The 19,083-nt window shown below is 37.3% G+C and overlaps 1 protein-coding gene across 7 annotated transcripts in view; it reads right to left on the reverse strand.

Annotated features, from left to right (window-relative positions):
- The window catches only part of GPATCH8 (G-patch domain containing 8), a 105,521-nt gene that overhangs the window by 78,593 nt on the left and 7,845 nt on the right, over positions 1–19,083 (reverse strand). For 4 of the 7 annotated variants that reach the window (XM_045984538.1, XM_045984545.1, XM_045984541.1 and 1 more), the window contains exon 2: positions 2,926–3,000. In XM_045984538.1, coding sequence (XP_045840494.1) covers positions 2,926–3,000 — 75 coding nt within the window. Of the gene's footprint in view, positions 1–1,900; positions 1,936–2,925; positions 3,001–19,083 lie in introns of those variants that run through there. The other 3 variants (XM_045984540.1, XM_045984542.1, XM_045984544.1) reach the window with 2 other exon arrangements.

Genomic DNA, 19,083 nt, shown 5'->3' on the forward strand with positions numbered 1-19,083 from the left:
CAAGTTGTCTGGCAATTCTTTCATAATTTTCTTAGAACAAAGTTTTATTCCTGACCAAAAATTTCACTGAAAGATATCTGGTTGGTTGAAATAAAGTAGGGGAAATAAAACTTTTTAACAAAAATTATTAAATACTTTATAAATGCTGGATTTTGAGGTGTTTCCCACACTTCCTGATTGAAAGGAAATACCTGTATCATCTAACAAATCTGGACTTCAGAAGTTTACTAAAAGCATAATGCATTATTGAGTCTTTGTATTGCATTCCCCATCTTGCCAGTTGGCAACAATTTTACCCTATTACCAATGGAAAAGACCTTAATCCTATACTCACAATAACCCTTCACACAGGCATATTTCTTGGCACAAACCTGTGCAGAGACTTCCACGGTTACCAGCTGCTGCAGATTACCTTTGTTTTAAAAAAAAAAAAATGACTAGACCTTTAGCTCCTGCAATGATCTGTAGACTCCCAAAGCTGCATATTTCCAGCCACTTTTGAGTTGCATGCTGTAGCAAAACAGTCAGCACCTCTCAACAGATATTGCTGCAGAGAAAGATTTTAATTCAGCAGAGACTCTATATGTGAGAAGCAATGCCATTTTCCCCTAAGAACAAGAGAGCTCAATATAGCCAACCAGCCATATAACTAAAACATACTTATTTAGTGGGCATTCCTTAGGTGATAGGGCACTTTCTTTTGGGGGAGGGGGTTGGGAGGAGAAGAGAGGAATTGATACCGCACTACCAACTTTCATGCCAATTATTTTAGCAAAAGTTTCTTTAAAACCTTTCTTTTAAAACTTTCAATTTGTTCCCCAGTGATTTGGTAAAAGAAATAAGATCCCTCTTGTTGTGGGTCCCCACTTCTATCTAACATAATGTAGACTAGGAAGCTCCTTCTCTTCCTACCTAAACTACCGCATCAATAATATTTATTTGTTTCAGGAGTAAATTTTCATTAGAAATATAATTTATTAATATACAGCTCTGAACATACACTTATTCATTTCTTTAAAATTAAATATCCAGTTGAGTACTATACCACTCATTATTTTAAGTGAAGATAATACTGCTCAATAAATAGAGCACATATCAATTCCACTCCTACTCTTTGAGATTACTCAACAGTGATTACTCAGACGGTCTTCTGATAGCATTCTTCCTATGACATGTGCTGGAAGAAATCCTGGACAGTGTGAGAGGAAAAACAGCACTAGCCTCACACACCAAAGGAAGGAATTTTCCAAGACTTTAAAATGCAGCCCTAAAATGCTTTAGAAATGTTTATTAGAGTTTTAAAAAAATCTTTGAGTATAGTAATAATGAATACTAAGGTACAAATTTAGTCTAATTAAATTTCCTACTACTGAGAGTACCCACAGAATGTAGCTTATTTAAGAATATTAGCCATGTACCTTGTAGATATGGTACTTGGGTCTTGCTTCTGATAATATCTGTTCTTAAACTATGACCCAAAGAAACATTTAAATAAAATGGAAAAATTAAATTATTTTTCTAGTACAAAATACTAATCTAGCTAGCTTACAGACTTCATTGTAAAATTCTGCCTTATGATAATTCCCTAGATGATATAGAACAAGGCACACACTTCAGTGATTTTTTAACTTAGCAATGTGGACTTGGCATTATATCCTCAAATCAAAACACAAGACTGGGCTTTCAGCACACTATCAGATATGAATTCTCCCTCTGCAGCATTATCACATGCGTCATCAATTACTGCCATGCCTAAGTCTAGCATCATGCCAGCACATTAAGACAGAAGGTACTATATGCAGTGTTCACTGGACCAGAAGAACAGAAATAAGAAGGGGAGGTGGGGGAGAAAGAAACCCTAGAGAAGAAATTAAAAAAAGGCAGACCGTGCAATACAAACCAGATCATGGCTGCTTAGCTAATATGGGCCAACTGCTGTGGAAGAAAAATGTCGAACACCCCAAGTTGTGTAAATTTCTGTAAACATCTAAACATACACACAAACACACACACAACACCAACCTAATCAGGAACATAAATATATGTTGATCCTTTACTATGTTACAGTTTGAAAATAAAAGCTGAAGTTAAAATATCTGTATTCTCTAAACTGCCTTATTTTCCTGAGGAAGGAGGAGAAGCTAATGTTTCTTAAAAGGAGAGGGGATATGTCTTGACTGCTATAAAGATTAAGATTTCCTCTTTGGTCATTTTTGCTCAAGTTTACCAATAACTCACTGAAACCCTTATTAAAATATGTACACTAACCACAAATATTAAATACTGACAATTTTAGACTTTTTTACATTGAACTGTGTAATTTAAAAATAAAGGTCTTTTCAAAATGAAAATAATGTTTAAAAATCCAGATTTTTAAACAAATTAAGTCAGGAAAATAAATCCCTTGTTCTATTACTTTATATCAATATCTAAAACTAAGCCATGTAAAGAGACAGAATCAGCTTTTCACAAAAACCAGACATCTACATAAGCTACCAAATTTGTCATTTTTCACAAGCGTCTGGTAACTATATTAGTCCTTAACTATTCCTAATGGAATATCTCATACGTGATTGTGTTTCCCAAGAAAGGTGAAGCTTTTCAAGGATCAAAATACATTTTACTCCTTTATTCAATTTACAAAAATACTAAACTTTAACTTTCTATCTTTAACAGAATATCACTAAGGGCCAAAATGATATTTTTCCATCAAATGCTAAGCTGTTTCTAGATTTTTCAGACCGATTTCCCAAAACATTAAATATTAGATTACATCCCAAACTCTATTTGATTATTGTAGGGCATGCAAAAAAAAAAAAACCACTCTAAACTGTACTGTAAATTAATAAATTTAAATTCATTCACATCAAGTGTCACACGAACACTACCTAACTCTGACCCAAAATTAAGCACTGATCATCTTACCGATTCTATAGGCTTGTCAAGTGATGCCTGTTCAATTTCCAAATGTCCTTCTTCATACTGATCAAAGTGATTACCCTGAAAGAACAAGACTACAGTTATTTTTCAAAAGTAATAAATACTGAAATTATTAATAAGCTAATCAAACTGTTATTTTTAACTTTCATTCTTTTTCAGCAATCAAAACTGTGTCACAAATTCAGACTTTTCTAAATCTACAAAAATAATTTATTAGAGGAGTCTAGGCCTAGTAATATGAATTCTTCCTATACAGCAAACACTGAAATTGCTAACTAAAATACTATTAAAAGCATTTGGATTATCAACTTCTTCTCAGACTGACTATATTACGAAGACTGTAGGATCTTAAAAACAAAGATCCATGTTTAACTTTTCATAAGCAATCCTGTACTAAAGAAAATAAGTAACAGAAGAATGAAAACAAAACCTATAATACTGTCCAATGCTGGTTAACATTGCTTTTAACTAAAACTGCTAAAACATTCAACTTTAAGTGCTAACTCCCAAATTTCAAGGAATTCGAACACACAATCTCTTGACACGTTATTCTAAACACAGCTATTCCTCAAATGATCTGCCAAGAGAGATAAACAAGTCTGTGTAATGCCATATTTGACCATAATCAAGCAAGGAGTCACTGCAACCAAATAAGTCAAAACAGTTCAACTGCGGATAGGTGCAGACAACTAGGAAGTTCTCTCTAATCATGGTTTTTCTCTCATCTCCCTGCCTCATTAGAAAAGAAGAGCTCATAATTTGGCATTAAATCAGAATACCAATTTTCTGATTCCCTTTTTGTTACAGAAGCGGGCATGATGGTTTGTTGAGTCCTGAACTGACCTAATTCAAAAGACTGAAGAGCCTACATTAATTCAGTATGTGGAGTGGTAGGGCACCATTTTTCAAGGTAAAATTTTGGTTGAATAAAACTTAATGATAGAGATACAAAACATTTAATCTGCCACACTGTATCATAAACACTAGGTTACTTGTTTCTCTCATCAGACTGTAAAGTCCTTAAGAACAAAACTAAATCTTTTTTTTTTTTTAAGATTTTTATTTATTTATTTGACAGACAGAGATCACAAGTAGGCAGAGAGGCAGGCAGAGAGAGAGGAAGGGAAGAAGGCTCCCTGCTGAGCAGAGAGCCTGATGCGGGACTCAATCCCAGGACCCTGGGACCACGACCTGAGCTGAAGGCAGAGGCTCTAACCCACTGAGCCACGAAGGTGCCCCAAGAACAAAACTAAATCTTATTTATCTCTTATAACCCTAAAAATGTGGTGGCTAAACATCACAGAACAATTAGGTGCTAAAATTGTGTGGTACTGATGAAAAAAATCCTGGAATTAGACAATGGTGATGATAACAGTCACACAACACTGTTAATGTACTTAATGCCACTGAACTGTATACTTTAAAGTACTTAAAATGGTACTTTTCTATTGCATTTTACTACAACAAAATGATAAAAATAAAAATAAAATTGTGCAGGAGAATCTATCCAAAAGAAAAGAGTGACAGGAATGGGTTTTCCAAAGAAAAAAAGCAAATCCTAAAAACTGAAGAGCTGACATTCCAAGAATGAGGAAAAGCAATAATCAACAAATACTAAAAATGAAAAAAAATATAGCTATAAACCCGGAAAGGATTTATCTCCAGTACTTTGTCCGACAATCTCTTTAAAATTAACATTTCCCGGGGCGCCTGGGTGGCTCAGTGGGTTAAGCCGCTGCCTTCGGCTCAGGTCATGATCTCAGGTCCTGGGATCGAGTCCCGCATCGGGCTCTCTGCTTGGCAGGGAGCCTGCTTCCCTCTCTCTCTCTCTCTGCCTGCCTCTCTATCTACCTGTGATCTCTCTCTGTCAAATAAATAAATAAAAAATCTTTAAAATTAACATTTCCCTCTTCTTTTAACTTCTAAAACAGCATATAAAAGATTAGAAACAGTTACTACAAGGCATTAATTGCAAGGTGCTTCAAAATTCCCAAAGAGTAAACATCCAAATACTTAGATTAACTCAAAAACCTCACATTACAGAGCAATGTCCCATTAAATCTAGTAACTCTTTCACTCCACAGCTCTATAGGATTTAAAAATAAAATCTTATCCTATCAACAATAACTGGATACTATTTTGAAAGTTACTTTAGAGTAACTTAGGACAACCATGTTTTAAATCAAAAGAGAACTGCCCCCAAATTTATCACTATCAAAGATGATATAATAAAAGCACAAACACTTGCAGATATTGAGAGAACTACCAAGTAACTCCATAAAAAAAGAATATGGACATCTAAGTTCATCCTTACTGCACAAGAAATCACTCAAATTTTTCCAAACAGACAATGAATCATTAGCAAAATTCTTTCATCTGTAGACTTAAAATCATTTTAAAGATTTTATTTATTTTTTAATTAATCTCTGTACCCAATGTGGGGCTCAAACTTACAACCCTGAGATCAAGAGTTGCGTGCTCTACTGAATGAATCAGCCAGGTGCCCCAGACTTAGTCATTTAGAAAATCCTTCTGTAGATTACAAACATGTTCCAAATGAGATGCTTAACAAATTTCTAAACACAGCCAGCTAAGTTTTTTTAAACCTTAGGAACTCTTGGGTGCCTGAGTGGCTCAACGTCATGATTCGGGGGTCCAGGGATGGAGCGCCACGGCTGGCTCCCTGCTCAGCAGGGAGTCTGCTTCTCCCTCTTCCTCTGCTCCTCCCCCAACTTCTGCGTGCTCACTCTCTCTCTCTCAATAAAAAATCATTAAAAATAAATAAATAAAACAAACTAAAAAACATGCACAGACAACTTTAGAATACATCTACAAGCTGATACTAGAGATTAACTCTGAGAACTGAGTGCCTAAGAGACAAGAGATGTGAGGGAGGCCCTGTTTTTAACTCCATGTTTTTTCCTTTTGAATCTTATACTTAATACCCTAAGACTCAAATACTCTAATCAAATCACAACCATTCTGTGTTTATCTTTGAATGCTTAGTCAACACCACTTGAAATAAATTTCTGATGACATTATTTTAAAATTTTAAAGTCGTGTTGATTCAAAAATATGTAATTTTCACTTTTTGAAATATAAAAAGAAAATAAAATCATGATTTGTTAGGACATTTGAAACTTTTCCTAAAAAGCATATACATAAGACATAAAGGTCACAAGCTCAGTTAATTTTTTTTGCCAGTATTCTCAATAACTGACACCAGAGTTGCTCCTTTGCTGCTGAGAGGTTGACTATTCAAAAACAAACCAAAAAAAGGCATCTAAGAATCATCCATAACATAATCCCAACTTTAATAAATTTCAATTATGGCATGGTATAGTTGGTTAATCATCCAACTCTTGGTTTCAGCTCAGGTGGTGATCTCCAGTAGTGAGATAGAGCCACGTGTAGTCTGCTTAAGACTCTTCCTCTCCCTCCGTCCCTCCTCCCAGGCAATTGGGAGATGGGGGGCTCTCACATTCTCTCTCAAATAAATCTTATTTAAAAATAAATAAATAAAAGCAGCAGCAGGAAATGTCCAATAGGGGAAGAGTTTAATACTATTTTATTAACACAACAATCAGGGAGTTACAATAAAAACTTTAAAACTATACAGAAACAGGTTAAGTTACACAGAAGGGGAAAAAATAAAAAAGGTAGTTAACAAAAGGTAGTTAATTACAACTGTGTAAGATTCTTTATATGGACAAAAACTGAGAGGTATTCTGAAAATGTGACAGGACCTGATTTGAAGAAATACATCTAACAAACACCTGAAGTTTAATTTTTTAAAATTTAAATATAATTTTAGGGGCGCCTAGGGCTCAGTCAGTTAAGCATCTGCCTGTGGCTCTGGTCATGATCAGGATCCTGGGATTGAGCCCCACATTGAGGGGGGGTATCCCTGCTCAGCAGGGTGTCTGCTTTGCCTTCTCTCTCCCTCTGCCCCTCCCACACCACCCCCTCAATCTCTCTTTCAAGTAATTTTTTAAAAAATATGATTTTAGTGATAGAAGATGACTTTAAACAGCCTGAAAAAGAAATATTCCACAACTCACCATAACTGAATTAGTGAACTGAGATTACTTCTTAACATGAGTATCTGCTTGATTTGCCATAATAAACCAGCCAATTAGTTGCAACATTTGAAAAGTATAAAAACTGCTTGTATTTTTTAACTGTCTTAGAACTTACCCTTTTAAATATTAGGACTACAATACCAAGTCACAAACAATAAAAAGCACCTACCAAACAAAAAATACTTTCCACACAAGAGAAATTATCATTACAAGCTTCATCTTCGTAATTTAAACTGGTTATCACCAATTCTAAGTCCTATAGATATTTGCTGAATGACTTCAAACAATCATGCTACATTTCGCATCCACTGTGTACTCATTTACAAAATGAAGAACTTTAACCGGAAACTCTTTTACGTCATTTCTTGGTCTAAAATTTCACAAATTTGTAAATTTAAGCTAAATTAAATTTAGCCTCTAGAAAATGGTTAATTAAGTCATTTAAAATTTGTTAATACAAAAACATATGCCATCAATTCCTACAAAAGAAAAATATTAACCACAATGGCAATAATCCTTGGTGGAAAAGCGTAAAACATTTTTCACCTACCACCAAAATAATGTAGTCTTATTCCATGACATGTAAACCAAGTAAAAGCAAACAAATGACCTTGGTTTGGTGATGACTTTTTAGATTCAACACCAAAGGCATGAGTCATAAACAAAATAATAAGCTGAACTTTGTTAAGATTTTAAACTTCTACTCTGGAAAAGACACTGTGAAGAAAATGAGAACACAAACCACAAACTAGGAAAAAATAGTTCCAAAAGTTACATCTGATAAAAAAACTTTTCCAAAATATACAAAGAACTATTAAATATTAAAATTAAATAAGAAACAAAGAACTCAATTTAAAACTGGGCAAAGGATCTGAAATGATACCTCACCAAAGAAAAAATACAGATGACAAATCAGCATAAGAAAAGATGATCAACATCATACATCATTAAGAAATTGCAAATTAAAATGAAATACCACTACATATAAAACAAAATGGCTAAAATCCAAGACACTGGGGTGCCTGGGTGGCTCAAGTCAGTTAAGTGTCTGCCTTTGGCTTAGGTCATGACCCCAGGATCCTGGGATCAAGCCCCACGCTGGGCTCCCGGCTCAGATGGGAGTCTGCTTCTCCCTCTCCCTCTGTTCCTGCTCTCCTCTCTCAAATGAATAAATAACATCTTTAAAAAAAAAAAAAAAATTCAGTGGTTGCCTGGAACTTCAGGGAATAAGAATGGATGAATAGGTTGGGTGCAGGACATTTTTAGGGCAGTAAAACTATTCTGTATAATACTCTAATGGTGGATACATGTCATACATCTGTCAAAACCAACAGAACTACACCAACAGTAACAAACATACCACTCTGGTATGAGATATTGATGATGGGGACACTGTGTGTGAAGGGAGAACAGATATATGGGAACTCTACTTTCAGTTCCATTTTGCTGTGAATCTAATAGTGCTCTAAAAAATAAAGTCTATATGTTAAAAAAAAAAAGTAAACAACAAAAAAGAGGTCGTAATTTGAGTATACCCATGGTCAACATTTTCAAAACATTTCTTCCCCAAAATATGTCCATTTAAAAATTTTGCTACAAAACTATAAAGTTGGTAAGTGATTACTTCTAAGAAATAAAACAATGGGTGCCCGGGTGGCTCAGTCATTAAGTGTCTGCCTTTGGCTCAAGTCATGATCCTGGGCGTCCTGAGATCCAGCCCTGCATCAGGCTCCCTGCTCATCGGGGAGCCTGCTTCTCCCTCTGCTTGCTGCTCCCCTTGCTTGTGCACGCTCTCTCTCTCTAAAAAATAAATATTTTCATTTGAAAATATAAAGAAAAGAAAGAAGTAGGGCTTTCCTTCACTTTCTACTGTTATGATACATCCTGCATTTTAACAATATTCACTTTTGGGCGCCCGGGTGGCTCAGTCGGTTAAGCCTCTACCTTCGGCTCAGGTCATGATCTCAGGGTCCTGGGATCAAGGCCCGCATTGGGCTCTCTGCTCGGCGGGGAGCCTGCTTCCCCTCTCTCTCTCTCTCTCTGCCTGCCTCTCTGCCTACTCGTGATCTGTCTGTCAAATAAATGAATTTAAAAAAAAAATCTTTAAATAAATAAAAATAAAAAATAAAAAAAAGACAAAACAGCAACATATATAGGTACTTAAGACAAACTGAAATATTAAATTATACCCAAAATTAATGGCAATTACAACATTAACTAAATTTTTGCCCTTTAAAAACTTATCACAAAGAGACACAGCCAAAAAGGTTCTAAAGAGACATGATAGCTAAATGTAATGAGGTATCCTGTATGGGACCCTGGAACCAAAAAGGACATGAGGGGAGTACAAAGGATACAGATACGGACTTGAATTAATAATAATATATCAATATCCATTGGTAAAGATTATTAGTCTGTTAGTATGGTAACAAACGTGCAAACACTAATGTAAGATGTTAAGAAGGGAAACTAGGTTTCCCTTATTGGGACCTCTTACTATCTTAACATTCTTTTTGTAAATCTAAAACTGTTTCAGATTTAAAACAGAGTTTTGAGAAAGGTCGGTACCACTCCATACACACAGACATGCACAGATTCTTTCAGCTTTATAAAATACCTTCAGAAACCTTATCCTCACAAACTTAGGTAATACAGGATGTGGCAATCAGTTAAACTTAGAGGACCTTTTTTTTTTTTCCTTTTAAGAGTGACCAAGAGTGCATGTGAGCAGGGTGGAGAGGGACAGAGAGAATCTTTTTAAAGTTTTATTTATTTTACAGAGAGAGCATGCGTGTAGGGGGGAGGGCAAAGAGAGAGACAGATTCTAAAGCAGACTCCCCACTGAGCACAGAGACCCATGCAGGGCTTGATCCCAAGACCCTGAGATCTTGACCTGAGCCAAAATCAAGAGTCAGCCACTTAACTGACTGACTCGTCCAGGCACCCCAATAGAGAGAATCTTCATAAGCAGGCTCCACACTCAGCACGGAGCCCCAAGCAAGGCTCAATCTCATGACCTTGAGATCATGACCTAGCTAAAATCAAGTCAGACACATAACTGACTGAGCCACCCAGGTACCCCTTAATCATCCTTACTTCACAAATAAGAAAACTAACACAGACTGTCCCAAATTCACAAAGCCTTCTGATTCTTTGGGTCAGGGATAGGGTATATGGTAGGAATAAATGTAATTTCATTTTTGTTGAAATTTTTGTTGAAATTTTATTTATTTATTTATTTTTTAGATTTTATTTATTTATTTGACTGAGAGAGAGATCACAAGTAGGCAGAGAAGCAGGCAGAGAGAGAGGAGGAAGCAGGCTCCCCACGGAGCAGAGAGCCCGATGCGGGGCTCAATCCCAGGACCCTGAGATCATGACCTGAGCCGAAGGCAGCGGCTTAATCCACTGAGCCACCCAGGCGCCCCTATTTATTTTTTTTTTTAAAGATTTTATTTATTTATTTGACAGGCAGAGATCACAAGTAGGCAGAAAGGCAGGCAGAGAGAGAGAGAGAGAGGGAAGCAGGCTTCATGCTAAGCAGAGAGCCCGATGTGGGGCTCTATCCCAGGATCCTGAGATCATGACCTGAGCTGAAGGCAGAGGCTTTAACCCACTGACCCACCCAGGTGCCCCGAAATTTTATTTATTTATAGTTGAAACACAGTGTTACATCAACTTTAAGTTGTAACAGGTATACAATTTAGCATTGTGGGTCTTGATTCTTAGCCCCATGTTTCTACCATTGTAAACTATATAAAACTCAAAACATTAAAAAAAAAAAAGCAGTAACTATGACCATAATTCTTAAACAGTATTTCATATAGAAAAGTTAGTTAAAACCTGCTAGTTAGCACCAAAGACATGGAAAGACCAAGGAAATGTTACAGACAGAGGACACAACGAAGAAATAACTACATGTGATTAATTTAGAATCCTGGGTGGAATCCTGAAACAGAAAAAGAATATTAGTGGATAAAAGTGGTAAAATTCAAATAAGGCTTATGGTTTAGTTAATATTACTGTACCAGTGCTAGGGCGCGTGGGTAGCTCAGTAGTCTTATCCTACAAACTCTAAGAACAGTAGTAGTAGTGGTAGTGGTGCGGGTGGTGGTGATTGTGATGATAGTAGTAAGTATTTCTTATTTTTCCTCACACATACAATTTCCATCATCCTGATGAACTTAGACTTATTAAGATCATTCTTTCCAGGGGCTCCTGGCTGGCTCCTGCTTAGAACCTGCAACTCCTGATCTCGGGGTCCTAAGTCCAAGCCCCACACCGGGAGCAGAGTTTACCTTAAAAAGGGGAGGGTGCCTGGGTGGCTCAGAGGATTAAGCCTTTGCCTTCGGCTCAGGTCAGGCTCAGGTCATGATCTCAGGGACCTGGGATCCAGCCCTGCATGAGGCTCTCTGCTCAGCAGGGAGTCTACTTCCCCCTCTCTCCCCATCTGCCTCTCTGCCTACTTGTGATCTCTCTGTCAAAAAAATAAAATCTTTAAAAAAAAAAAAATTCTTTCCAAAAATAGGCAATATGGCATTTGATTATGTGCAGGCCTCAACAGGGATATTAAGAGGAGTTTGTTTTTTTTTTTTTCCTGCTTTACCCTGCTTTCAAATCTCATTTAGACCTCTCCAATCCCATTAGAATTAGGATGATCACACAATGTATCTTACAAACCAGGGCACTTTGAGAGTAGAAGGGAAGGCTACGGGTAAACATGTCATGACCAAAGGCATAAACTACAACATATGGTCGTCCTAAGGAAAATTTACAAATCCTTATTAGCATATTTTTTTTATTTTTTTTAAAGATTTTATTTATTTATTTGACAGACAGAGAGATCACGAGTAGGCAGAGAGGCAGGCAGAGAGAGAGGAGGAAGCAGGCTCCCTGCAGAGCAGAGAGCCCGATGTGGGGCTTGATCCCAGAACCCTGAGATCATGACCTGAGCCGAAGGCAGCGGCTTAATCCACTGAGCCACCCAGGCGCTCCCTATATTAGCATATTCTTAAAATTTAGTTTTAATGATGACAAACCATAAAAGACTCAATCTCAAAAAACAGACTGAGGGTTGCTGGGGGGAGTGGGGACGGGAGACGGTGGTGGGGATATGGACATTGGGGAGGGTATGTGCTATGATGAGTGCTGTGAAATATGTAAACCTGGCGAGTCACAGACCTGTACCCCTGGGGATAAAAACACTTTATATGTTTATTTAAAAAATTTTTTAAAAATTTAGTTTTAATGATGACTGCTTGAAACACTTATTCCAATGCCTAAATCAACTCTTCCTATTCATATACAATCTGCTTTCAGAACTGAAATATTATTTTTCATTTATGCTGATCAGAAATTTAAGTTCAAAGGGACCAGACTAGAAGCAATTTCACTTTTCAAAAAAAAAACTGTTTTAAAACACACACACATACATATAACACCCTACAGACTTTCTTTCAACTGCCTCTCTCAACAAAAGCTTCCACTTGTGGCAGGTCTAATTATAAATGAACAGAACCTGGGTGACCTGTATGTCATTACAATACACAGTAGCCTTAATTCCTTATAGGTCAAGGATTCTGCTTCCAAGCACAGGACAAATGTGGAAACTTCTCTCTTACAAATTTAGCTGTGATGATCATTTAAATATAAATAGAGACAAGGACTGCCCTAAATTTACCCATATAAGTGGAATCGTATTTGCTAACCAGTGCTGATTTTGGACTTTACACAATACTGTACCTGTACCCTTTCCAGTGGTTAAATATGGTAATTAATAGGGAAAATTAAAACTAGAGAAGAGGATAAATTATTGGGACAATTCTTTAAAGATCACAACCAAAAGACCATAATCTCAAATAGTAAAACACCATATTCAAGACCCTGAAGAGGTGATATTCTCCTCTATCTTCCTATGACTATTAAAGTTTAACATGGTTTCCCCCCAAAGTTAATGAAAAAACGTTACTCATAGTCATAGTCATAGTCAAAGTCATTGGATTCAAGCTCTCTGACAGTCAAATCAATTATTTAACACAAAGATTATAGAGACTAAACTTTTAAATCCTTTCTGGTTTTTCCCATTTAAACTAGGTATGAGCCAAATTTAAGTAATTTTATCATTGGTAGTATATTGTACCACTCATGCACCTGGCTCTGGCTATTAAGCTGCATATTATGGACATTCCTATCTCTCTTCTTCAAATCTCCCCAACCAAAATTTATCTTTTGTACTATATTTACCATTATTCCCTTAGAGATTGTCTAATGTCACTAAGGGGATATATTAATCACTGCCCTACCTTACAACTCAAGTAACAGACTTGTTTATAATTTGGACTTTCTAAATTCAAAACATTTAATGATGCTGATTTTACCTGCCATAGACAAAAATTGATATGTTTATCAGATAAAGCTATATAGGATAGAGTCATATTCCATCGTGAACAAAACCAGTCCTCCTCTGTCACCAAATAAATGAGAGACTTTCATCTCTGTTCCCCTCTCCCTTACTTACTTCAAATAAACTAATTCTAGTATTATCCTAAATAATTCAGAAAGAAAATGTCTCAGGAGCAAAAAACCCTATCCAAAAAGAAATGAACATTCTAGGGGATTACCGCATCATTTTATTATATACTTAAAATTTATTTCCACTTAGAAAGTGGACAGAAACATCAGTGTGGTCAACTATTCAAAAACCCCAATTCTTCGCTATTTTCGTAATCATACAGTCTGATTTACAATGACTTTCAGTATACTATTATAAAAACCAAAGATCTCTGAAGTGAGAGATACCTGAAATCAAATCACAACCATCTGCTAGCTGTATAACCTTGGGCAAATTATCAAAACTGTCTAGGCCTACGCCTGTGTCTTCAGCTGTTAAATCCAGATTATTACACTACAGCATTACTGCATAGCCTGGGTGGCTCAGAGGGTTAATAAGCACATACTTTCCACTCAGGTTATGATCCTCAGGGTCCTGGGATCAAGTCCCACAACCACTCCCTGCTCAGAAGGGAGTCTGCTTCTTCCTCTCCCTCTGCCCCTCCCTCCCAATTGTGCTCTCTCTCTCTCTCAAAAAAATAAAATATTTTTCAAAAAAATAAAGAGGTACAAAATAATAAATTATTATTTTAAAGCACTGTTGAAACCAGTCAATACCCAGAGGAAAAATTCATTTATTAAATTTACTTCTATGTAAATTACCAGGAAAGATAATTGGCTCAATTTGCAATCTCGGCAAATCATTAAGAACTTGAAAAACATTATGCTGGGTCAAGGGTATGAGGATATCACATACTAGTCTAAAAATACATGCACACCTGTTTGACATATCAAATTTTCTGAATAATTTGACTAGAAAAAGAAAGAACTGGTTTCCAATAAAAGGCCTACATTGAAAAATTAGCAACTTTAAAAACCCCATAGGAAAAATAAACCTTTTTCAGAAATGCATGAAAATATAGCAAACAATTCTTGAGGCATTCAGAAAGACAGGAAGACAACAGTTTAATTCATCTGGGGGTGCCTGAGTGGCTCAGTCAGTTAAGCTTCCAACTCCTGATTTCAGGGTTGTGAGATCAAACCCCACACTGGGCTCTGTGCTCAGTGCGGAATCTGCTTGGGATTCTCTCTCACCTTTTCCCTTTGCCCCCACCCCTCCCCCATTGCTCTCTCTCTAAATAAATAAAATCTCAAAAAAAAAAAAAAAAAAAAGAATTAATCTGAAACCCATAGTAACATATTTCTTTTACCACTGGTTGGTTATGATAGATCTTTATTCAGAGGTCTGACAAAACTTCTGCACTAGTTCACAGGTAAAAAAGTGTATGTATAACATTCCACACAAAAGGAAACACAACTAAAAGATGACTGCTGTAATTATACTTACTATATAATAATGTAAAATTATAACCAGCCACTAATACAGACCCCAAATCTGAAATATCCCTCAACTGGCTTTATAGTTTATCACAAAAAGTAATAGCCCAACCTAGATAATCCACAGTACAGCAGGAAGCTGAGTCCCCAAATCTATATATATTCTTCCCAGGCTCTACTAAGCCTCTCCTTACATACCTGGCTTTCCTTAACTGTTAATTCAAATATCTAAGCAACTTCTAGGTGCCAGACCCCGGCTGTGCTAGAAAAATGAATAAAACAAAAGACTTGGCATCCAAGGAGTTCTAAGTCCAGTATGAGGAGATAAACTATAAGGAAGTACACGGTAAGAGAGGTAAAAACACAGTGGTTAAGGGCTAACACTGGTCTGAAATACCTGAAAGCTACCTCTTCAACTGGCTAGCTATGTGGATCTGGGTAAGTTTTTCATTGTAAAATAGGGATAACAGAACCTGCCTTACTGGAAGATTACATGAAATAATGGTGCACGCAACAAAGTAATAAGCACTCTATACTGTGATCTGCTACTATTACCAGTAAAAGGGCTATTACTGAAATACGACCAAAGTGCTATGGGAGCACAATGAACTAATTCAACTTAGGAAGATGTCAGAGGTGACACCAAAACTTTTATATTGAAGACTATAAAAGCACAGTAGCAGGAATTCAAGACAGCTAAGAGCATATGCAAAACCAAGAATAATAAAAGAGCCTAGCAAGGCACCCGGGTGGCTCAATCAGTTAAGTGTTGGCCTTTGGCTCAGGTCATGATCTGTCAGGGTCTTGGGATCAAGCCCCACTCTGCTTCCCTGCTCAGTAGTGAGTCTTCTCCCTCTGTCCCTCCCCTTGCTCGTTTTCTCTCTCAAATAAGTAAAATCCTTAAAAGTTTTTAATTAAAAAAAATAATAAAAGAAATGAAAGAGCCTGGCATGTCCAGGTTAACAAAAGAAAACTAAAGGATGGCAGGACAATGAAGTGAAAAGAAAAGAGATACACCTTTTACAATGGCACCAGATGCTCCAGTCTTTTTTTTTTTTTTTTCCCAAGATTTTATTTTTGGGGCACCTGGATGGCTCAGTCATTAAGCGGCTACCTTCGGCTCTGGCCAGGGTCGGGGATCGAGCCTCACATTGGGCTCCCTGCTCAGTGGAGAGCCTGCTTCTCCCTCTCCCTCTGCTGCTAACCCTGCTTGTGTGCATGCATGCTCTCTCTCTCTCATGTCTTTGTCAAATAAATAAACGAATGAATGAAATCTTTAAAAATATAATAAAGTTATTAAAAAGAAAAAAAGATTTTATTTTTAGGGGCACCCGGATGGCTCAGTTGGTTAAGTGTCTGACTTCAGCTCAGGTTATAATCCCTAGGTCTTGGGATGGAGCCCTGCATCAGGCTCCCCGCTCAGCGGAGAGCCTGCTTCTCTCGCTCCCACTCCTCCTGCTTATGTTCCCCCTCTCATTAAAAAAAAAAAAAAAAAAAAGCTACTTGGATTAGATAAATATCTCCAAAATATCCTGGCACAGGGCCCATACCAACAAACAGTAGCTGATAGTATCATGACTAGGTATCACAGCAGTCAACTTCTGATGCTGCAAGAGTCAAGGGTGAGTTTATAGTACCTGAATTTGACAACATCCAGTAGAAGTACCAACTTCTCTCCCATCTACCTTTTTACCTACACAAATGAAAATGGATTGATTTTATCTTATTTCTTATCCTTTATGATGCCATGCTAATACATGGGCACTCAATAAAATGTTTGGGAAATGGAACTGTCTAAACCTATGCACAGTGAAAAGGCCAGCAACAAGTCATAACTAAGTAAGTTTATAACACCAAGATGTTACCAGAAAACAAAAATGATAAACATACCATTTCCTACCAGATAGTTAACTGGTAGAAAATGCTGCCATGTATTAAAGGGAAACAATGCTTTGCATACTGAAGATAATACACTCATCTCCTCAAAAAGAGGCCAATCCATACACCACAGCAAAAAGAACACTACCAAAAAAAAAAGATAAATAAAAAAATAAATCAGAAGATAAGTTCAAACCCCTGCTCTGAATTAGGCAAAGTAATTTATCTGGGCCTCAGTTTCACCATCTCTAAAATAGAGTTCCTACCTAATCTATCTACCTCACTGAGCTACTGGAAGAAATCAGACAAGAATATATCTAAGTGCACTTACTACACAATGTTACCATTCTTATATCCAGGTTAGATGATTTTACAACACCCTGATGTCTTAGTTCCCTAACTTCCTTTCTTATGATCTTGTCCTCCATGCTACTTTAGCCATTTCACTATCACGTCATTACCAATAATCTCAACCCTTCCATAATCGCTATTTCAAGCACTGAGCTCTACCAACCGTAACAGTTCATTCCCTCTAGTACCTCCAACTCCAATAATTCTTTTGTTTTTAACTGAAGTGTAATTAACAATGCTATATTAGGGGCGCCTGGGTGGCTCAGGTCATGATCTCAGGGTAGTTGGATGGAGCCCTGCACCAGGCTCTCGGCTCAGCAGGGAGCCTGCTCCCCCCTTTCTCTCTGCCTGCTGCTCTGCCTGCTTGTGATCACTCTCTGTCAAATAAATAAAATCTTTGGGGGGAAAAATGTTATATTAGTTTCAGGTGCACAGCACAATGATTCAACAAGTGTACACATTACTCAGTGCTCATTACAGTAAGAATACTCTTAATCCTTTTTATACTTCTCCTCATCCCCCACCCACCTCCCATCACTCCAACAATTCTTAAACCCCATTGATCCAACTTTTCCCTCCACCCCAAAGTCCTTACTTATCTCCCCCCCACCAAGCTTACAATCACAGTCCATTATTATAATCCCTCTCTTGCTCCCACTCACGTTAACTCTGGTTAATGGGGACTGGTTATCACAGGTTTAACTGTATATGCAGCACATCTAACAATTGTATCTGAATTAATATTCCAATAAGAAAAACTGTGTTGATGTCTGTACCCTGTTTAAACACCTTAAATATAACTAGGACAAAGGCACGTGGGTGGCTCAGTTGTTTAAGCTTCTGCCTTTGGCTCAAGTATGATCTCAGGGTCCTGGGATAAGCCCCATATCCTCTGGCTCCCGCTCAGTGAGCAATCTGCTTCTCCCTCTCCCCATGCCCCTCCCCTTGCTTGTGCTAGTGCTGTCAAATAAATAAAATCTTAAAAAAAAAATTAATTAAAAATAGCTAGGACATTCCTGCTTAGAGCAGTAAAATAAAACTTATTGTTGTAGCCTCAGCTTTCACTTTTTCTCTATGTTCAATGGCTTAATCATTGTTCAAAAAGAAAAAGAAAAACAAACAACAATTCTGCTTGTTCCACTTCTACACTTTTACCCTGGCTATTTTCTCCAACTGAATGCCTCCCTTCCTTTTCCTTGCAAAGATACATCCTATCAGGGTACCTGGGTGACTCAGTGGGTTAAGCAGCTGTCTTCAGCTCAGGTCACGATATCAGGGTCCTGGGATTAAGCCCCACATCTGGCTCCTTGCTCAGCAGGGACTCTGCTTCTCCCTCAGCCTCCCTCCCCTGCTCCTGCTCCAGAGTGCCCATGCTTGCGCACGCGCTCTCTCTCTCTCTCTCTCTAATGAATAAACAAAATCTTTAAAAAAAGATGTAGTCTTAGCTTTCAAGATCCAGCTTAAATGCTACTTTCTTCATAAAGGCATGCCCAACCATTCCACTTCAAGAGTTTTCTCATTTACTTTGAATTCTGTATTTACTGACTATGCTATTGACCTGACAATCCGCTGATTTTGAGTAGTAAATACTATTGTTACTTTTATGTCTCAATCTAGGACAAAAGCTCCTTTTCTTAGCCTCAATTTTTCTCTACACACACACACTTCTTAGTACAACTACTATTCAAATATTATTTTAACAACCTTTTTAAAAATAAGTTTAGGGGCATCTGGGTGGGCTCAGTGGGTTAAAGCCTCTGCCTTCCGCTCAGGTCATGATCCCAGGGTTCTGGGATCGAGCCCCACATCAGGCTCTCTGCTCGGCAGGGAGCCTGCTTCCTCCTCTCTCTCTGCCTGCCTGTCTACTTGTGATCTCTGTTAAATAAATTTAAAAAATTAAAAATTAAAAAAAATAAGTTTAGTACACCTGGGTGGCTTGGTTAGT

This window comes from Meles meles, chromosome 18 (genome assembly GCF_922984935.1).
Source record: "Meles meles chromosome 18, mMelMel3.1 paternal haplotype, whole genome shotgun sequence".
Taxonomy (NCBI): domain Eukaryota; kingdom Metazoa; phylum Chordata; class Mammalia; order Carnivora; family Mustelidae; genus Meles; species Meles meles.